The 23472-nt window shown below is 30.6% G+C and overlaps 1 protein-coding gene across 2 annotated transcripts in view; it reads left to right on the top strand.

Moving 5' to 3' along the window:
- The window catches only part of dachs (unconventional myosin-IXb-like dachs), a 100011-nt gene that overhangs the window by 68029 nt on the left and 8510 nt on the right, over positions 1-23472 (top strand). For both annotated transcript variants that reach the window (XM_075293786.1, XM_075293787.1), the window contains exons 5-7: positions 7354-8061; positions 11058-11155; positions 11281-12788. In XM_075293786.1, the coding sequence (XP_075149901.1) occupies positions 7354-8061; positions 11058-11155; positions 11281-12788 (2314 nt within the window). The remainder of the gene's footprint in view (positions 1-7353; positions 8062-11057; positions 11156-11280; positions 12789-23472) is intronic.

Here is a 23472-nt window from a genome sequence, read left to right as displayed (position 1 = left end):
CTGGTCTCTTGTTGAATGTTCGGTATCATGCCTATCGCGCATTGTGGTTTAACCTCGAAAAGCTTTTGCCGTTCAATCGCCTGGAGGTCTATTGGGTCCGCTATTGCCTTCGCTAATGCGGCTTCCGCGATTCCGTGCGGAAGCCGCATTCTCAGAGCTGCCGTTCCCTGTACTCAAAAGCAGCTTTTTCGCTGCAGTTCGCCTCTGTAGGATCGACGCCCAGATTTCACATCCATAAAGGAGTATACTGTTAGTCATCTTCATGAGTATTCTTCTTTTACTTGGACGAGGTCCTCCTATGTTTGTCATCAGCCTGCTCAATCGCGACGTTAACGTAGCAGCTTTCTCCGTTGCGTTCTCTATCTGCTTGGAGTAAGTTAGTTTCGAGTCCAGCCTTAGTGACAAATATTTGACTGGCTGCTTTGTCGGGACTACCATGTCGTCTATGTGCATCTTTAATTTTAGAGGCGTATGCCGTCTGGCTAGTAGTAGCAGTTCGTTCATTTGAATGACTAATTGTAAGTTATGCGTGTCTAAGCAGTCTTTCGCGGGCGAAGTTTACATTGAGCCTCTTCAGTATTTCTCTCTTTTATTACAGCGGCTATGTCATCAGCGTAGCCAACAAGGACTGTATCATCTGGCATGGGTATCATCAGTATCTCGTCGTATGTTGCGTTCCAGAGATCTGGTCCAAGGATTGAGCCTTGTGCGGCACCTAAGGTTACCTCCATTCTTCATAGGCAAATAATAAATTATAAAATATAATAATACTTTTTAAATGTTAAATAAAATCTAATTATGTTATATTATTCTTAAAAGAATGACCCAGCAAAAAAAAAGTTGTTAAAAAAGTAATGAAAATTGTCAATTTGGATCCGGAAGGAAGGACCATTTCAACAGCCGTTGCCACAATTTTTCTGGCTCTTGTCCCCAAATTATGATGTTTTCGTCCCCAAAAATCCCCAATTTAAACTTAAATTCCTCACAAAAATCCCCAATACATTTTTGATATGTTTTTTTTTTTTTTTTCTAACAAAAAAGAAAGCAAAAGGCTCTGCTTTAGAAATCAGTACCAATTTAAAAAATAAAATTTTGTCAAATCCAACAATCTGCAATGAGATCAAGATTTCGAACCACAACACCAAGAGACTGGTGATCGTCAAATTCTGAAGATATGAAAATGGGAGTTCCGTCACCTTGTATTTATGAACGAACATTTATTTCTAAATATTCAAGTAGTAAAATTGGGTGGTAGACACGTTGCCAAAGCTGGTAGAATTCTACCAGATATGGTAGATTTTTTATTGTTTGGTAGATTGGTAGAATTTTTGATGTTTTGGCAGATTTTACATTTTCTAAATAGAAATAAAATGTTGAAAAATAACATATTGACAAAATTTTTTATAGAAATAAAATTTTGACAAAAATTTCTATAGAAATAACATTTTGACCAAATTTTCTATAGAAATTAATTTTTTCGAGAACTTTCTAAAACAATAACATTTTGTAAATATTTTTTATAGAAATAAAATTTTATAAATTTTTTTTTAGAAATAAAATTATGACAGTATTTTTTACAGAAATAAAATTTTGACAAAATTTTCTATAGAAATTAAATTTTTTGAATACTTCTATAGAAATAAAATTTTGAGTAATTTTTCTATAGATTAAATTTTTTGAAAACTTTCTATAACAATAAAATTTTGTAAAAATTTTAAATGAAATAAAGTTTTGACAATTTTTTTTAGAAATAAAATCTTGACAACATTTTCTACAGAAATAAAATTATGAGAAAATTTACTTTAGAAATAACATTTTGACAAAATTTTCTATAGAAATAAAATTTTGAGTAAATTTTCTTTAGAAATAAAATGTTATGAAAATTTTCTTTAGAAATAAAATTTTGAAATAATTTTCTATATATAATTTTCTATTTAATAAAATTATGACATTATTTTCTACAGAGACAAAATTTTGACAAAATTTTCTATAGAAAAAAAAAAATTGACAAAATTTTCTATTGAAATAAAATTTTGACAAAAGTTTCTATAGAAATAAAATTTTGACAAAATTTTCTATAGAAATAAAATTTTGACAAAATTTTCTATCGCAATTAAATTTTTTGAAAACTTTCTATAACAATAAAATTTTGTAAAAATTTTCAATGAAATAGAATTTTGACAAATTTTTTTTAGAAATAAAATTTTGACAACATTTTTTACAGAAATAAAATTATGAGAAAATTTTCTTTAGAAATAAAATTTTCACATAATTTTCTATAGAAATAAAATGTTGACAAAATTTTCTATAGAAATAAAATTTTTATAAAATTTTCTATAGAAATAATATTTTTACAAAATTTTCTATAGAAATTAAATTTTGACAAAATTTTCCACAGAAATTTAAATTTTGACAAAAATTTCTTATAGAAATAAAATTTTGACAAAATTTTCTATAGAAAAAAAATTTTCTGTAGAAATAACATTTTGACAAAATTTTCTATAGAAATACAATTTTGACAAAATTTTCTATAGAAATAAAATTTTTTATAGAAATAAAATTTTGACATAATTTTCCCCAGAAATTTAAATTTTGACAAAATTTCCTATAGAAAAAAAATTACAAAATTTTCTATAGAAATAAAATTTTGTCAAAATTTTCTATAACAATAAATTTTGACAAAATTTTCTGTAGAAATAAAATTTTGATAAAATTTTCTATAGAAAAAGAATTTTCTGTAGAAATAACATTTTGACAAAATTTTCTATAGAAATAAAATTTTGACAAAATTTTCTATAGAAATAAAATTTTTACAAAATTTTTTATTGAAATAAAATTTTGACACAAAATTTTCTATAAAAATAAAATTTTGACAAAATTTTCTATAGAAATAAAATTTTGACAAAATTTTCTATAGAAATAAAATTTTGACAAAATTTTCTATAGAAATAATATTTTGACAAAATTTTCTATAGAAATAAAATTTTGACAAAATGTTCTATAGAAATAAAATTTTGACAAAATTTTCTATAGAAATAAAATTTTGACAAAATTTTCTATAGAAATAAATTTTTGACAAAATTTTCTATAGAAATAAAATTTTGACAAACTTTTCTATAGAAATAAAATTTTGACAAAATTTTCTATAATAATAAAATGTTGACAAAAATTTCTATAAAAATAAAATTTTGAAAAAATTTTTTATAGAAATAAAATTTTGACAAAGTTTCTATAAAAAAAAAAAAAAATTGACAAAATTTTCAATGGAAATAAAATTATGAGAAAATGTTCTATTACTATAAAAAATCACCTGACATAACTTATTATATATATTAAATTAAACTAATTAAACTGATTTAAATTTGTATAAATTAATTTTGGAAATAATAAAAATTCTTTATTATAATAATTCACTAAACAAATACTAATTTATAAAATAGAAGAAATGTTTTCGCTCAGCACATATTTTGCAAATTTTCAACATACAAAGTTCAGGCGTAAATTACCCATATGACCATCATCACGAAAACAATGAACGCACGCTCACTATATTTCTCTTCAATTTTAAATAATTTGGTTGGCTTTTAATAACAGAGCACAAGATACACGCGGGCTCGATCAGCCAACCTTACGCATCTCAATCAGAGGTCTTAACCACTCAACCAAACAGTACGTCTGGGGTTCGCCGCGAAAGTATTCATATCAATACGATCGCTAAAAATAGAACTGAATAATAAATACGCGCGATACTCTTTTGTGCTATTATGATCAAACTTATGTATGTATGTAACATGGGTATAATATACATACATATACGATAAGCAGAGAGAATTTATAAGAGTGTGTTTGGGGGAGGTTTGTGAATTGGCTTATCGTATTATTTGTTTATGGTTGCATCACAGGGTGCCTCAAACAATTTTTTATTTTTATTTCGCACAATCTCGTGTTGGGCCCTGTGTATATTATACACTGATAGAAAAATAATCAGTATCAGCGGGTATTGGAAGTATTAATAGCATTTTATATGGTTTAGCTATAATTTTCCTCTACAGATTTTGATATCGATTCGTAAACGTTATCGAAAATTAGTAACAAACTATTCCCGGGTTACTCTCAACTACACAAAAAAAATTTCCGTAGTTAAACTAACGCTAAATTTAACTTATTTTTATTGGAAAACAATTATTTGTTTAAAGTTACATTTTATTATTTTTATCGAAATTTTCCACAGCTTAATGAAATCTTACTTGTTTTAAGTATGTCTCAAAAATTTTATGAACTAAACGTGACTATAAAGTTCAATGACCATAAACATAAGTTTAATATGAACTAAAACAAATGAACATTTTCGTACGATTCCCACAAATAGTATGAATGAACTACTGTATGGTTAAAATGGTCATGATTTGGCGACAATGATTTTCTTCTTTACTTTTAGTTAATTTTTTCTTCTATGAAATGAACTGCAGTTAAAAACTAAAATAGGGCATTAAAATTTCCTGGTTTTAAACGCTTTGTGGAAATATCAAAATGTGGAGTAAAATTTAGTTCAATTTTCGTGCGTGGTCGTTTATTCTTTTTATAAAAACAGTTCACTTTTTTTCTGGTGTATGAATATTATTTCGCAATTAATAGTGCGACAACCACGGTTGCAGTTGGTAGGATTCGACCAAAAGATTGTTACTGGTTGGTAGATTGGTAGAGTTCATGATTTTGCTAAATATTCCTAAGATGTACTTCAATTGGTCGAAATAAAATTTAAAAAATGTTTCTATAAAAATAAAAGTTTGTGAAAATTTTCTATAGAATTAAATTTTATGAAAATTTTCTTTAGAAATAAAATAAAATTTTGAAAAAAATTCTATAGAAATAAAATTTTAAGAACATTTTCTTTAGAAATAAAATTTTATGAACATTTTCTTTAAAAATCAAATTCTGCGAAAAATTTCTATAGATATAAAATTTTATGAAAATTTTCTTTAGAAATAAAATTCTCAGAAAAATTTCTAAAGAAATACAATTTTTTGAAAAATTCAATATAAATAAAATTTTATAAAAAGTTTCTTTAGAAATAAAATTTTAAGAAAAATTTCTACAGACATACAATTTTTTGAAAAATTCTATAAAAATACAATTTTATAAAAATTTTCTTTAGAAATAAAATTCCGATAAAAATTTCTATAGAAATACAATTTTTTGAAAAATTCTATATAAATAAAATTGTATGATATGTTCTTTAGGAATAAAATGTGTATATAAAAAAATGTTGAGAAAATTTTCTTTAGAAATAATTTTGAAAAAATTTTCTATAGAAATAAAATTTTGAGAAAATTTTCTATAGAAATAAAATTTTGAGAAAATATTCTATAGAAATAAAATTTTGAGAAAATATTCTTTAGAAATATATTTTGAGAAAATGTTCTATTTTGAAAGAAAATTCTATAGAAGTAAAATTTTAAGAAAATTTTCTTTAGAAATAAAATTTTATGAATATTTTCTTTAGAAATCAAATTCTGCGAAAAATTTCTATAAATATAAAAATTCTATAAAAATAAAATTTTATAAAAATTTTCTTTAGAAATAAAACTCCGATAAAAATTTCTATAGAAATACAATTTTTTGAAAAATTCTATATAAATAAAATTGTATGATATGTTCTTTAGGAATAAAATGTTTATATAAAAAAATTTTGAGAAATTTTTAGAAATAAAATTTTGAGAAAATTTTCTATAGAAATTAAATTTTGAGAAAATATTCTTTAGAAATAAAATTTTGAGAAAATGTTCTATTTTGAAAGAAAATTCTATAGAAATAAAATTTTAAGAAAATTTTCTTTAGAAATAAAATTTTGATAAAATATTCTTTAGAAATAAAACTTTGAGAAAATGTTTTATTTTGAAAGAAAATTCTATAGAAATAAAATTTTAAGAAAATTTTCTTTAGAAATAAAATTTTATGAACATTTTCTTTAGAAATCAAATTCTGCGAAAAATTTCTATAGATATAAAAATTCAATATAAATAAAATTTTATAAAAAGTTTCTTTAGAAATAAAATTCTCAGAAAAATTTCTACAGACATACAATTTTTTGAAAAATTCTATAAAAATAAAATTTTATAAAAATTTTTTTTAGAAATAAAATTCCGATAAAAATTTCTATAGAAATACAATTTTTTGAAAAATTCTATATAAATAAAATTGTATGATATGTTCTTTAGGAATAAAATGTTTATATAAAAAAATTTGAGAAAATTTTCTTTGGAAATAATTTTGAGAAAATTTTCTTTAGAAATAATTTTGAAAAAATTTTCTATAGAAATAAAATTTTGAGAAAATTTTCTATAGAAATAAAATTTTGAGAAAATATTCTTTAGAAATAAAATTTTGAGAAAATGTTCTATTTTGAAAGAAAATTCTATAGAAATAAAATTTTAAGAAAATTTTCTTTAGAAATAAAATTTTATGAATATCTTCTTTAGAAATCAAATTCTGCGAAAAATTTCTATAAATATAAAAATTCAATATAAATAAAATTTTATAAAAAGTTTCTTTAGAAATAAAATTCTCAGAAAAAAAAATTTTTTTGAAAAATTCTATAAAAATAAAATTTTATAAAAATTTTCTTTAGAAATAAAATTCCGATAAAAATTTCTATAGAAATACAATTTTTTGAAAAATTCTATATAAATAAAATTGTATGTTATGTTCTTTAGGAATAAAATGTTTATATAAACAAATTTTGAGAAAATTTTCTGTGGAAATAATTTTGAGAAAATTTTCTTTAGAAATAATTTTGAAAAAATTTTCTATAGAAATAAAATTTTGAGAAAATTTTCTATAGAAATAAAATTTTGAGAAATTATTCTTTAGAAATAAAATTTTGAGAAAATGTTCTATTGAAATAAAATTTTAACAAGATTACATAAATAACATTTTTAGAAAATTTTCTTTAGAAATTAAATTTTGCAAAATTTTCTTTAGAAATAAAATTTTGAGAAAATTTTCGTTAGAAATAAAATTTTTAGAAAATTTTCTTTAGAACTAAAATTTTGAGAAAATTTTCGTTAGAAATAAAATTTTGACAAAATTTTCTATAGAAATAAAATTTTGACAAAATTTTCTATAGAAATCAAAATTTTGATAAAACATTCTACAGAAATAAAATTTTGAGAAAATTTTCTTTAGAAATAAAATTTTGAGTAAAAACATCTATAGAAATAAAATTGTGGGTAAATTTTCTTTAGAAATAATTCCAAATAATTATGGATATAATTCCAAATTTCCCATATTTATTCTCCTTTCCCCCTCTAGATTATAATTTTTTAATTTATTTTAAATTTCCAACAATTTCAGACAAATGTGGGTCCCATTTTACTATCCATCAATCCCTATCTGAATATTGGCAATCCTCTGACGCTGACATCAACTCGCTCGTTTCCTTTGGCTCCACAATTGCGGAAAATAGTCCAAGAAGCAGTACGTCAACAGGCTGAAACTGGTTATCCCCAAGCCATCATACTCTCGGGCACATCTGGAGCAGGAAAAACACATTGTTCTATGCTATTGCTAAGACAATTGTTTGCCGTAGCCGGTGGTGGACCCGAAACGGATGCCTTTAAACATTTGGCAGCCGCATTTACAGTATTACGTTCCTTAGGTTCAGCAAAAACCACAACAAATTCAGAATCCAGTCGCATTGGACAATTCATAGAAGTGCAAGTGACTGATGGTGCTCTGTATCGAACTAAAATCCATTGTTACTTTTTGGATCAGACGCGTGTCATACGACCCTTGCCGAAGGAGAAAAACTATCATATTTTCTATCAAATGTTAGCCGGTTTAAGTCGTGAGGAAAGAGTTAAACTCAATTTAGAAGGCTATTCACCGGCAAATTTACGTTATCTACAACATGGTGATGTTATGCAAAACGAACAGGAAGATGCAGTACGTTTTCAAGCGTGGAAAACATGTTTGGGTATTCTGGGTATACCATTTTTGGATGTTGTAAGAGTTCTGGCAGCGGTACTTCTGCTGGGAAATGTTCAGTTTATAGATGGACAGGTAAGTGTGAGTTATGTAGTTAGTTATGTTGCCTCAAATATGCAATTATTCCATTTCAATTTAATATACATATAATTTTTAAACGAGAACAAAATGTAAAGTCTTAAAAGTTGATCATGGGCTATAAATTTACACAGATATGCCGTCTCCTTCAGCTAAAATGAAAATTTGACATTCCGTTTTCAATTAGCGTCTTTCTTTTCTTAAATCATGAAAATAATAATTGTATCGATCAGAACATGAAGATTAGAATTTTTGTAGTTGGTAAATATAAGCCTTCTCTAACCAGTTTGCAAGGGGCCTTGAGCTACAGTCAAAACCATTTGGTCTATATTAAACTCCTGGCGTCAGTTCTTACGTCCAAGATTTAATGCAAAGTGGATTTGCTAGCTTATATTTAATTTGAAAATTTCTGAAGAAAAATTTTCTTACTGGCCTTGCTAACTAGAAGACATATTCTAGTCGGCGCAGCGGTTAAGCGTTCGCCGATCAGCGCAAAATTAAATGTAGGCCGCAGCCAAAATTTTATTGTCAAAATTTTATTTCTATAGAAAACTTTGCCAACATTTTATTTCTGTAGAAAATTTTGTCACAATTTTATTTTGCAGCCAAAATTTTATTGTCAAATTTTATTTCTATAGAAAATTTTGTCAGAATTTTATTCCTATAGAAAATTTTGTCAAAATTTTATTTCTATCGAAAATTTTGTCAAAATTTTATTTCTATTGAAAAATTTCTCAAAATTTTATTTCTATAGAAAGTTTTGTCAAAATTTTATTTCTACATAAAATTTTGTTAAATTTTTATTTCTATAGAAAATGTTGTCAAAATTTTCTTTCTTTAGAAAACTTTGTAAAAATTTTATTTCGCAGCCAAAATTTTATTGTCAAATTCTATTTCTATAGAAAATTTTGCCAAAATTTTATTTCTATAGAAAATTTTGTCAAAACTTTATTTCTATAGAAAATTTTGCCAACATTTTATTTCTATATAAAATTTTGTCAAAATTTTATTCCTGTAGAAAATTTTGTCAAAATTTTATTTCTATTGAAAATTTTCTCAAAATTTTATTTTAATAGAAAATTTTGTCGGAATTTTATTCCTGTAGAAAATTTTGTCAACATTTTAATTCTATTGAAAATTTTGTCAAAATTTTATTTCTATAGAAAATTTTGTCAAAATTTTAATTCTATAGCAAAATGTTATTTCTATAGAAAATGTTGTCAAAATTTTATTTATTAAATGTCAATAATTTTTTAAGCTTAAAAAAAAATATTGACATTTATTGGAAAGAAAAAGATGGAATAAAAAAGAAAAAATACAAAATTTTATTTCTATAGAAAATTTTGTTAAAATTTTATTTCTAAAGAAGTTTTTGGAAAATTTTATTTCTGTAGAAAATGTTGTCAAAATTGTATTTAATAAATAAATTTTATTGTCAAAATTTTGCCACATTTTATTTCCATAGAAAATTTTGTCAGCATTTTATTCCTGTAGAAAATTTTGTCAAAATTGTATTTCTATTGAAAAATTTCTCAAAATTTTATTTCTATAGAAAGTTTTGTCAAAATTTTATTTCTACATAAAATTTTGTTAATTTTTTATTTCTATGGAAAATTTTGTCAAAATTTTATTTCTATCGAAAATTTTGTCAAAATTTTATTTCGCAGCCAAAATTTTATTGTCAAATTTTATTTCTATAGAAAATTTTGTCAAAACTTTATTTCTATAGAAAATTTTGTCAAAACTTTATTTCTATAGAAAATTTTGTCAAAATTTTATTTCTATAGAAAATTTTGCCAACATTTTATTTCTATAGAAAATTTTGTCAAAATTTTATTTCTATCGAAAATTTTGTCAAAATTTTATTTCGCAGCCAAAATTTTATTGTCAAATTTTATTGCTATAGAAAATTTTGCCAACATTTTATTTCCATAGAAAATTTTGTCAGCATTTTATTCCTGTAGAAAATTTTGTCAAAATTTTATTTCTATTGAAAAATTTCTCAAAATTTTATTTCTATAGAAAGTTTTGTCAAAATTTTATTTCTACATAAAATTTTGTTAAATTTTTATTTCTATAGAAAATTTTGTCAAAATTTTATTTCTATAGAACACATTGTAAAAATTTTATTTCGCAGCCAAAATTTTATTGTCAAATTTTATTTATATAGAAAATTTTGCCAAAATTTTATTTCTATAGAAATTTTTGTCAAAACTTTATTTCTATAGAAAATTTGTCAAAACTTTATTTCTATAGAAAAATTTTCCAACATTTTATTTCTATAGAAAGTTTTGCCAACATTTTATTTCTATAGAAAATTTTGTCAACATTTTATTTCTATTGAAAATTTTCTCAAAATTTTATTTTAATAGAAAATTTTGTCAAAATTTTATTTCTATTGAAAATTTTCTCAAAATTTTATTTTAATAGAAAATTTCGTCAGAATTTTATGCCTGTAGAAAATTTTGTCAACATTTTAATTCTATAGAAAATTTTGTCAAAATTTTATTTCTATTGAAAATTTTCTCAAAATTTTATTTCTATAGAAAATTTTGTCAAAATTTTATTTCTATTGAAAATTTTCTCAAAATTTTATTTCTATAGAAAATTTTGTCAAAATTTTAATTCTATAGGAATTTTTCCCAAAATGTTATTTCTATAGAAAATTTTGTCAAAATTTTATTTCTATAGAAAATTGCGTCAACATTTTATCTCTATAAAAAGTTTTATCAAAATTTTATTTCTATAAAAAATTTTGTCAAAATTTTATTTTAATTTTTTTGCCTATAGAATATATTTTGTCAAAATTTCCTTCCTTTATCATTTATAGCCTATGGTGTTTACGACCCTTTAGGTATATCTACATTTATGGTTGATGTCCAAAATTATTAATTTCGTTGTTTTACTTTTCTGCAAGTCACCCTGTGGTTTGCATTTGTTTACATACCTCGTGGTTGATATACATACTAACATTCTTTTCATTAACATTACAGAGCCTTGAGGTTGATGTCAAGGGTGAAACAGAATTGAATGCTGTTGCCAGTTTACTGGGTGTTCCACCTGCAGCATTATTTCGTGGTTTGACAGTGAGGTGAGTTTAAGGAATGGTGTAATGGACTATAAAGAAATTGGTTGCAATTTATTTTTAAAGGGAAAAAGTGTAACGATTTTGTTCAATTGTGAAAAATATCTTTAACTAAGTTCGTTTTTTTTCAGGACCCACAATGCCCGCGGACAACTGATAAAATCAGTTTGTGACGCCAACATGTCTAACATGACGCGGGATTCATTGGCCAAAGCCCTCTACTGTCGCACAGTGGCCACAATTGTTAGAAGAGCCAATAGTTTAAAACGATTAGGCTCCACCTTGGGAACTTTAAGTTCCGATTCCAATGAATCTGTGCACAATCAAGGCGATATAGCTTCGCAACATGCTTCCACCATTGGCGGTAATTCAGGCTCAAAGTCTATGGCCGCTCTTAATAATGCTGTACGTCATGCTACCGATGGTTTCATTGGTATTTTAGATATGTTTGGTTTCGAGGAACCCTCGCCCCATGCCCAATTGGAACATTTGTGTATCAATCTGTGTGCGGAGACTATGCAACATTTTTACAATACCCATATTTTCAAGAGTTCAGTGGAATCTTGCCGTGATGAGGGTATCATATGTGACACGGAAGTGGATTATGTGGACAATGTGCCCTGTATCGATTTGATATCATCGTTACGCACTGGTCTATTAAGTATGTTGGATGCTGAATGTGCAGCCAGGGGAACAGCTGAGAGTTATGTTTGTAAAATTAAGGTTCAACATCGTAGTTCGCCACGATTGGAAATCAAACATACCACAGAGCCCCATGATCCCCGTATGTTTATGATCAGGCATTTTGCCGGTCGTGTTGAATATGATGCCACGGAATTTTTGGACACCAATCGTGATGTGGTACCCGATGATTTGGTAGCGGTGTTCTACAAACACACCTGCAATTTCGGTTTTGCTACTCATCTCTTTGGCTCCGAGCTGAAAGCTTTGTATGCCCTACAAAGTGTTCCGCGTGGTCTGAGTTTTCGCATAGCACCCACATCTCACACGGATCTATTGAATGGTGATGAACCTGTGTCTACATTAACACAGGACTTTCACACACGTTTGGACAATCTCCTGCGAACTCTGGTCCATGCCCGCCCTCATTTTGTTCGTTGTATTCGTAGTAATTCGATGGAAGCAGCCGGTTGTTTTGAACGCATGACAGTGGTCAAGCAAATACGCTCGCTTCAAGTGCTCGAGACAGTAAATCTTATGGCCTCGGGATTTCCCCATCGTATGCGTTTCAAGCAATTCAATGCTCGTTATCGTATGTTGGCACCGTTCCATTTGTTACGTCGCAATGAAGATAAAATGGAAGAATGTTGTAACATTATACTGCAACATGCTATGGAAAATCCTCCTTTGGTCGAGGGTTCGGTAACATTGGCTTGGGCTCCCGGCAAGCGACATGTTTTCTTGAGCGAAGGTATTCGTCAACATCTGGAACATTTACGAACTGAGATACGTAATAAGAGTGCAACAATGATACAGGCGACTTGGCGTGGTTGGCAATGGCGTAAGAAAATGGGTAGTGTTAAGCAAAGATCACGAGGCAATGGAGGAGGAGTCCTTATAGTTCCCTCATCGGGAAAGATGGGAAAGCTGCATGGTCATAATGGATTGAGTGTTGGAGGTAAGTTCGAACAATTAGAACGTAATGAACGTAAGATTTTCCTTTACCCGTCAGTATTAGCAAGGTCCAGCAAGGGTGACCGACTTGAAAGGTCTTAAAACGCTGACCTATCATGGTAGACCAAATTCATCCAAGTAGCTTTTCATCACCTCTGCTATGCAATATTTGCATAATTTTAGGCGCTAATGCGTAATCACATAAACGACATTTTACCAAAATTTTCTATGAAAATAAAATTTTGATAAAATTTTCTATAGAAATAAAATTTTAACAAAATTTCCTATAGAAATAACATTTTGCAAAAAAAATCTATTGAAATAAAATTTTGCAAAACATTTCCATAGAAATAAAATTTTGACAAAAATTTCAATAGAAATAAATATTTTCCATAGGTTAGGTTAGGTGGCAGCCCGATGTATCAGGCTCACTTAGACTATTCAGTCCATTGTGATACCACATTAGTGAACTTCTCTCTTATCACTGAGTGCTGCCCGATTCCATGTTAAGCTCAATGACAAGGGACCTCCTTTTTATAGCCGAGTCCGAACGGCGTTCCACATTGCAGTGAAACCACTTAGAGAAGCTTTGGTCACCAGCATTACTGAGGTGGGATAATCCACCGCTGAAAAACTTTTTGGTGTTTGGTCGAAGCAGGAATCGAACCCACGACCTTGTGTATGCAAGGCGGGCATGCTAACCATTGCACCATGGAAATAAATTTTTTCCATAGAAATAAATTTTTTTAAAAATTTTCTATAGAAATAAATTTTTTAAAAAATTGTCTATAGAAATAAAATTTTTAAAAAATTGTCTAAAGATGTAAAATTTTTAAAAAATTGTCTATAGAAATAACATTTTGACAAAATCTATATATATATAAAATTCAAAGTATGTTTGTTTATTTGTTTGTTTGTATGTTCCGGGTAAGCTCGGAAACGGCTGAACCGATTTACTTGAAATTTTCAGAGAGCGTAGGAGGCGAAATTGGGGTGAAAATAGGGTACATCATTTTGTGATACTTGGTCGAGGAGGGGGACCTTCGTTTGTCAGAGTTTTTGAAAATTGGACCAAAGTTGACTGATTTGCTTGAAATTTTCATTGAAGGTTGGGGTTGGCATCTATACAAAGATCCGCTACTTTATTTTTAAATATTTGGTCGCGGAGGGGGGCCTCCCTTTTGTCCGACTTTTTTTAAAGTACAGTTAAAAAATCTAAAATTCTCTAAATTATCATGCGGTGAGGTTATGGAATTAATATGGGGTACCTGATGGTTTCATATGTGGTCGGGGAGGGGGACCTCCCCCTTACCCTACTTTTTTAAACTAGCAACAAAATTATCTGAGATTTACAGATAACATGCGATGTGATTATGAAATTAATATGGTGTACCTGATGTGTTCATATGTGGACGGGGAGGGGGACCTCCCCCTTGCCACAATTATTGAAAATTGGACCAAAGTTGACCTATTTGCTTGAAATTTTCAAGTTGGCATCTAGACAAAGATCCGCTACTTTATTTTTCGATATTTGGTCGTGAAGTGGGACCTACCCTTTGTCCGACTTTTTGAAACTTGGAACAAAATTATCTGATTTGCTTGAAATGTTTAGGGAAGGTTGAAGGGGGCGTCTAAACAAATAACTGCTACTTTACTTTTCGATATTTTGGTAGGGGTTGCCCGACTTTTTTAAAGTACAGTGAAAGAAAGTTTCTAGATTTACTTGGAATTTTCAGGGAAAGTTGAGGGTGCTATCCACTTCGGTGGTTGTCGATATTTTATCGGGTCCCTTAAAAAAAAATTAGCTAAAATTTAACCTTCTCCGATCTACTTGAAATTTACAGGGATTGTGGGAGGAGCTGATTAAATTAATACAGGGTACACGGTTGTTCGATATCTGGTTGGGAAAGGGGAATAGTGAAATAAACTATATCGATTTACTTGGAATTTATAGGGACCGTTGGGTAGTTTGTGAAATTAACATAGGGTACGTGATTTTCCGATATCAGGTCGGGGTGGAGCGAAGGTGGGGAGAGGGTTCCCTTTTGTCCGATATGTTCGGGAAAGGCATGTTCTCCATGTCCAAATGTTTTTACTACTTTTGCTCTTTCCGATTTAAAGGGTGATACGGTCAAAATTTGGTCAATATAAACTTGACGTATTTCTTTCAATTTTGCATTCAAAAAAACCTGAACACCCCTCATTTTGAAGGTGTGTGTGTAGAATGTTGCTCCTATTTTGATTTTGGAATTCACTCTTCAGTTGTCAAAATGCCGTCCAAGCAGGAAGAGCAGCATATCAAAATTTTGCTCGCGCATCACGAAAATCCGAACTACTCGCACGCAAAGCTGGCAAAATCGCTAAAAGTTGCCAAATCAACCGTTACAAATGTAATTAAAGTGTTTGGGGAACGTTTGTCGACAGCCAGGAAGTCTGGATCGGGGGGAAATCGAAAACCGGAAGCCGCTGAGACGACAAAGAGAGTTGCCGGTAGTTTCAAGCGAAACCCAACCTCTCTCTCTCTCCGAGATGTCGCAAATAAGTTGGGTGTATCGTCTACAACCGGGCATCGAGCCAAAAAACGAGCCGGACTATCGACTTATAAGAAGGTAGTGACTCCAAATCGCGATGATAAACAAAATACGACGGCCAAAGCGCGATCCCGGAGGCTGTACACGTCGATGCTGAAGAAGTTTGACTGCGTGGTAATGGACGACGAAACCTACGTCAAAGCCGACTACAAGCAGCTTCCGGGACAGGAGTTTTATACGGCAAAAGGAAGGGGAAAGGTAGCAGATATTTTCAAGCACATAAAACTGTCAAAGTTCGCAAAGAAATATCTGGTTTGGCAAACCATCTGTACCTGTGGCTTGAAAAGCAGCATTTTCATAGCTTCCGGGACTGTCAACCAAGAAATTTACGTGAAAGAGTGTTTGAATAAACGTCTGCTGCCTTTCCTGAAGAAACACGGTTGTTCCGTACTGTTTTGGCCGGATTTGGCATCTTGCCATTACGGTAAAAAGACCATGGAGTGGTACGCCGCCAACAACGTGCAGGTGGTTCCCAAGGACAAGAACCCTCCCAACACGCCAGAGCTCCGGCCAATTGAGAAATACTGGGCTATTGTCAAGCGGAACCTAAAGAAGATCAAAAAAACTGCTAAGGACGAGCAGCAGTTCAAGGCAAACTGGCTTTCTGCGGCGAAGAAAGTGGACAAGGTGGCTGTACAAAATCTGATTGCAGGTGTCAAGCGTGAGGCCCGGCAATTCGGATTTGGAAAAGCGAAAGCCTAACTGAATATTTTTCCTGAATTTTATACTAATTGAACTTGAAAAATAAATTTAATTAGATTTTTTAAATAAACGATTTCACCGAGTTTTCCCTTGACCAAATTTTGACCGTATCACCCTTTATTGAACGGGAATGTTGAGGAGAAGGATACCTTTCCTTAACAAACCACACATAAGAAATATAGGGGATTGTCCCACTACTTGAATACAGAACATTATTAAAAAAATTTGGTGAAAAGGGACCACCCTCTCCCCGTAATTTTTTAGTTCGGACCATTTTACATCTGTATATCCGCCGCATTTCAATCTATAAACGAAAAAGCAAATAGTCCGAGTTGTCTAAAATAATTCAAATCTTTTCGATTTGGTTTTCATCACGAAGAATATGGTTGACTAAGTCAACCCAAAATGTTCCTACAAATACGCTTCGGAAGGCGTAGCGAATCGGGCAGGGTTACGCTAGTTTTCTATAGAAATAACATTTTGCAAAAAAATTCTATTGAAATAAAATTTTGCAAAACATTTCTCCGGATGACTGAGAAATGGGCGAAAGACAATGGTCTTGGGTAAACAGAAATAGTCATGTACTGCAAAGACCGCAAAACTCCCACGGTTAGGCCCATATCCTTAGGGGGTATTGAAATTCCCTTTGGTGAGTGTGCAAAATACCTTGGCGTATTTTTGGACAGGAAGCTGAACTTTAAGCTTAATATTGAAGAAAGGGCGAGAAAAGCAACGGTAGCTTTGTACTCGTGCAAAAAGGCAATAGGAAAAAAGTGGGGACTAAAACAAAAATTTGTGCATTGGCTATACACGGCAGTGGTTAGACCTATAATGCTATATGGTGTTGTAGTCTGGTAGCCGGCACTTCACCAGCCGACAAGTTTAAACAAAGTTCAGCGTATGGCGTGCTTGTGTATCTCAGGCGCATTCAGCAAGACAGGAACAAATTCCCTTAATGTCATGCTGCATCTATTGCCTTTAGACATTTTGGCCAAACAGTCAGCTGCAACAACGGCTGTGCGGTTGCGCGAGCTATCGCTGTGATCGGAAAAAATGTACGGTCATAGTTCGGTCCTCAAAGTAATGCCAGATGTGCCTAACGTAGTGGATTACACTTTGGCGAGTTCACTTTTCGACAAAAAGTTTGAAACTCTAATCCCCAACAGTGAGGCGTGGTGCACACAGACCCCGGGGAATAATGAATATATAGATTTCTACACTGATGGCTCCAAATTGGATGGACAATTCGGTTTCGGAGTATATTCTAATGATCTGTAACTTCGAATAGCGAAAAGATTACCTAATCACTGTAGTGTTTTTCAGACTGAAATATTAGCAATAAGAGAGGTGGCGAATTGGCTGAGAAGTAATGTTCCAAAAAATGTGGGCGTTAATATATACGCAAATCTCTCAATGAGATGGCTGAGCAGTACACTATTCACCTAATATGGGTGCCTGGCCATAGGAACCGGGGAACTGCGAAGCGGATGAGTTGGCAAGGCTAGGGACCACCTTACATATTCCAGGGGAACTAGAATCTGTTGGTATGCCCCTGGCTGCGTGAGAAGGCTGTTATGATGGCAAATGTTCGATGGGAGAATTGCAAGGGCTGTAACGACACCAAGCAAATATGGCCCCATTTAAACTTAAACCGCACACTAAATATGCTAGTGTTCTCGAGACGTCAGATATTCCTCCTGATATCTGCTATAACGGGTAGCTGCCTGATAGGCGATTTTGCAAAAACTATAGGCGCGAAGTATAATGACTATTGTATGAGCTGTCATGATGCGGAGGAAAAGGAATCAATTAAACACCTCCTGTGTGAGTGTCCTGCATTTTGTGTAAAGCGCAAGCAACTTTTAGGAGCATATAGCTTCTGATTAGTGGCGGATCTGGAAAACGTTAACTTAAGCAGTCTGCTAATGTTTTTGGAACAATCTGGTTGGTTCAACAAAGAAAAATAATCAAGAAGGTTCAGCGGTTAAAACTAGAAGTGCCCATATGTAAAGGGTGATACGGTCAAAATTTGGTCAAAGGAAAACGCGTGTAAATCGGTGAAATCATTTATTTAAAAAATCAAATTAAATTTCTTTTTTCAAGTTCAATTAGTATAAAATTCAGGAAAACTATTCAGTCAGGCTTTTGCTTTTCCAAATCCGAATTGCCGGGCCTCACGCTTGACACCTGCCATCAGATTTTGTACAGCCACCTTGTCCACCTTCTTCGCCGCAGAAAGCCAGTTTGCCTTGAACTGCTGCTCGTCCTTAGCAGTTTTTTGGTCTTCTTTAGGTTCCGCTTGACAATAGCCCAGTATTTCTCAATTGGGCGGAGCTCTGGCGTGTTGGGAGGGTTCTTGTCCTTGGGAACCACCTGCACGTTGTTGGCGGCGTACCACTCCATGGTCTTTTTACCAGGGCTGTGGAGTCGAGCCAATTTTGCTCGACTCCGACTCCGACTCCGACTTCAGCATTTTTCATCAGCTCGACTCTGACTCCGACTCCGGAGTCGACTCCGGGTAATATAACTAAATCTCATTTTAGTACCACTAATTTGTAGTTCTATTGAGGGGATATATATGGGGGATATATATGGATCGATATAAAGTATCGTATTTATTTATGTGTGCAAGAAAGGTCTTAATTTCGCATTTATACCAATTAAACTCTTTATTTCAAATTTAGGGCAATGTTTAATAAATAAAATAATGATATAAATACCCATCATAATATGAGAAGATACCGACAGTATATGTATTTGTGGACGAAAATTATTATAAAGGGTTATATTCCCATATGCATGAATTTGAATCTGAATCGATTTAGACAAAATTGTATATACTTCTAGAAAATCTCTGTACCTAAAATTTAAATCTAACGTTATGGGACGTAACACAATTATAGCAAAAATAAAAATGCAAAGAAAGTCTAAAGTCGGGCGGGCCGATTGTAACATACTCTGCACAACTTTGTATTTAGATCAACATTTTGATAAAATCGGAAATCAGACTTCTACAAAATCTCGTGCAATATTTGGGAAACATTCATAATTTTTTATATAACAAAATTTGAGTCACTTTTACCAGTTTTCGACTTAGCAGTGAGTATCAGTAAGAAAAAATTTGAGAAAATTTGCTACATAAATAAAATTTTGACAAATTGTTTTATAGAAATAAAATTTTGAAAAAAAAATATAAATAGAAATTTTGGAAAAACTTGTGTGTAATAAAAAAAAGTTTGCAAAACTTTCTATAGAAACAAAATTTGAACTAAATTCTCTATATAAATAAATGTTTGAGAAAATTTTCTATATAAATAAATTTTTACCAAATTTTCTATAAAAAGACTATAGTAAACAAATTTTGACAAAATTTTCTATAGAAATAAAATTTTGAAAAAAATATCAATAGAAATTTTTGGAAAATTTTTTGTGTAGTAAATAAAATGCTGCAAAATTTTCTATAGAAAGAAAATTTAGACTACATTTTCTATAAAAATAAAATGTTGACTAAATTTTCTATCGACATAAAATGTTGTATAAATTTTGTATAAAAAAATCTATAGTAACAAAATTTTGGCACAATTTTCTATGGAAAAAATTTTGAAAAAATTATTAATAGAAATTTTGGAAAATTTTTTTGTGTAAATAAAATTTTGCACAATTTTCTATAGAAGCAAAATTTTGGCTAAATTTTCTATAGAAATAAATTTTTGACAAAATTTCCTACATAAAAATATTTTTATACCCACCACCATAAAATGGTGACAGGGGTATAATAAGTTTGTCATGTCGAAGATGAGCTAGATCGGTCCAGGTTTTGATATAGCTCCCATATCAACAGATCGCCCGATTTGGGGTCTTGGGCTTATAAAAACCGTAGTTTTTATCCAATTTGCCAGAAATTGGAAACCTAGAGGTATTCTAGGGCTATAAGGAGGAGTGCTGAAAATGGTGATTATCGGACCATGTTTTAATATAGCTCCCATATAGACAGAACTCCCGATTTTATTTCTTGAGCTCCTAGAATCCGTAGTTTTTATCCAATTTGTCTGAAGTTGGAAATCTAGAGGTATTATAGGACCATTACAAGGCGTGCCGAAGATGGTCACTATCGGACGAAGTTTTGACATAGCCCCCTTTTAGACCGATGTTACGAGTTTACTTCTTGGACTTCTACAATCCGTAGTTTTTATCCAATTTGCCTGAAATTTGAAATCTGGAGGTATTCTAGGACCATTAAGAGGTGTGCCGAATATATTGTGTGTCGGTCCAGTTTTTGATATAGTCCCCTTATAAACCGGCCCTCCGTTTTGGGGTCTATATTCTAGAACTACAATAGATGTGCTGAATACTGTACGTATCCTTCCATGTTTTTGGCGTAGCCCCATTAGTCCGATTGACCAAAATAGACACAAAAAATTATTGAAGTTGGTCCGATGGTCAGACCAAATGGAATTTTTCTGCAGAAATAACATTTGGACAAAAATTTCTATAGAAATACAATTTTAACAAAATTTTCATAGAAATAAAATTTTAACAAATTTTTCATAGAAATAAAATTTTAACAAAATTTTGTATAGAAATAAGCTTCTTAAAAAATTTTGGGATACAATATTATGCAAATTTTGTACAAATTTCTGCTAAATATGTAATAGAAATAAAATTTTGGCTAAATTTTTTACAGAAATTAAATTTTGGCTAAATTTTCAATAGAATTAAACTTTGGCTACATTTTCTATAGAAATTACATTTGGGCTAAAATGAAATCTATTGAAATAAAATTTGGACCAAATTTTCTATAGAAATAAAACATGGACAAAATTTTCGATAGAAATAGAATGAGGTCAACATTTTATATAGAAATAAAATTTTGAAAAAATTTTCTTCTTGCATAACGCATTGGAAACTAATTTGCGTAAAAAGTTTTTTAGTTACAAAAATGTGAAGTGTTTTAAAAAATTTGGTTTAGCCGGAGTCGGAGTCGAGCAAAATTTTTACGACTCCGACTCCGACTCCAGCCAAATCTTCAGACTCCGACTCCGACTCCACAGCCCTGCTTTTTACCGTAATGGCAAGATGCCAAATCCGGCCAAAACAGTACGGAACAACCGTGTTTCTTCAGGAAAGGCAACAGACGTTTATTCAAACACTCTTTCACGTAAATTTCTTGGTTGACAGTCCTGGAAGCTATGAAAATGCTGCTTTTCAAGCCACAGGTACAGATGGCTTGCCAAACCAGATATTTTTTTGCGAACTTTGACAGTTTTATGTGTTTGAATTTATCTGATACTTTTCCCCTTCCTTTTGCCGTATAAAACTCCTGTCTCGGAAGCTGCTTGTAGTCGGCTTTGACGTAGGTTTCGTCGTCCATTACCACGCAGTCAAACTTCGTCAGCATCGTCGTGTACAGCCTCCGGGATCGCGCTTTGGCCGTCGTATTTTGTTTATCATTGCGATTTGGAGTCACTACCTTCTTGTAAGTCGATAGTCCGGCTCGTTTTTTGGCTCGATGCACGGTTGTAGACGATACACCCGGCTTATTTGCGGCATCTCGGAGAGAGAGGTTAGGGTTTCGCTTGGAACGACCGACAACTCTCTTTGTCGTCTCAGCGGCTTCCGGTTTTCGATTTCCCCCCGATCCAGACTTCCTGCACCCTCACAAAAAATCGCTTCTGTCACATATACTCCCAAACATATTTTGCTTCAAGCATATACATTTTTGGGTATTGCCCAAACATTTATATGTTTGATCTCTTCCAATATATAATATGTTTGAAAGCATATTGGTCTAAACAATATATGTTTGGGTAGTCTAAGTTCCAAACATTTTGTATTTTTGCATCCAAATTCAATAATGTTGTCTTCCAAAAAACAATATGGTATTATGTGAACATATAATATGTTTGGAAGCATTTTGCACCCAAAAATATTATATGCTTAAAAAAATTCTCCCAAACAATATTGTGCTCAAAATTTTATTTATTTATTTATATATTTACAATCATAATGAATTATGAAACTAAACATGTAATATAGGTGCTAACAACATAGGTTTTCGACCTGAATGCTCAAAATTTTGTTTCTGCCTAATTGTATATTCCCCCACATCTTTCTCACTTCCACGAGATTTTTTAGTTCTTAGCACCTTTTTCTGTAATACAAACATTGTAGAAGAAATTATTAAATTTTACGATTTTTTTTATTTTAATTTTACCTTTTGCCGGACGGGGATTCGAACAGCGGACCACACAGTTTGTAAGGATCAAAGAAGTAGCTGATCAATTGCCCAAGGAAAAATAAAATGTTAATTTTGTAATAACAAGCAACAACCACCAACTTCATTCAATATCGCTCCCTGTTAAATAGCGCTCCAAGCTACTAAACACATATATGTTTATAGGCTATTTCTAAATTAATATATGTTTGCATCCAAGCATATTATATTTACAAACATTTTATGTCCCAAACATAATATGTTCTAACATATTAACATATATGTCCCAAACATGTTATGCTAGTTTATGAACATTATATGCTTGCACTCAAAAATATTGTGTTTAAAAATTTGTGTTCTAAACATATAATGTTTATAGCCAAACATATGAAAAGCAGTCTTTTTCATCCGTGTGGCTGTCGACAAACGTTCCCCAAACACTTTAGTTACATTTGTAACGGTTGATTTTGCAACTTTTAGCGATTTTGCCAGCTTTGCGTGCGAGTAGCTCGGATTTTCGCGATGCGCGAGCAAAATTTTGATACGCTGCTCTTCTTGCTTGGACGGCATTTTGACAACTGAAGAGTGAATTCCAAAATCAAAATAGGAGCAACATTCTACACACACACACCTTCAAAATGAGGGGTGTTCAGGTTTTTTAAATGCAAAATTGAAAGAAATACGTCAAGTTTATATTGACCAAATTTATCACCCTTTAATAGGTACTTTTAGTTAATGTGGTATCACAATGGACTGAATAGTCTAAGTGAGCCTGAATCTTAATCGGGCTGCCACTTTAACCTAACCTAACCTTTCTATAGAAATAAAATGTTGACAAAATTTTCAATAGAAATAAAAATTTGACAAAATTTTCCATAGAAATAAAATTAAAAAAAAAAATTGATCAAAATTTTGACAACATTTTCTATAGAAATAAAGTTTTGACAAAATTTTCTATACAAATAAAATTTGGAAAAATTTTTTATAAATAAAATGTTGAAAAAAATGTCTATACAAATAAAATTTTGACAACATTTTCTATAGAAATTAAATTTTTACAAAATTTCATTCAAAAATTAATTGGAATATTTGCATACTTTTAGGAGCCAATGCGTAATCACAAAAACCGCATTCTCTTTTAGAGGATTTTCCTGGTTAATCAACTATTTTCATAATTTAAA

The sequence above is a fragment of the Haematobia irritans genome, chromosome 2, assembly GCF_050003625.1.
Source record: "Haematobia irritans isolate KBUSLIRL chromosome 2, ASM5000362v1, whole genome shotgun sequence".
Lineage (NCBI taxonomy): Eukaryota > Metazoa > Arthropoda > Insecta > Diptera > Muscidae > Haematobia > Haematobia irritans.
The sequence above is the reverse complement of the archived record's forward strand: the minus strand, read 5'-3'. Positions and strand labels throughout refer to the sequence as shown.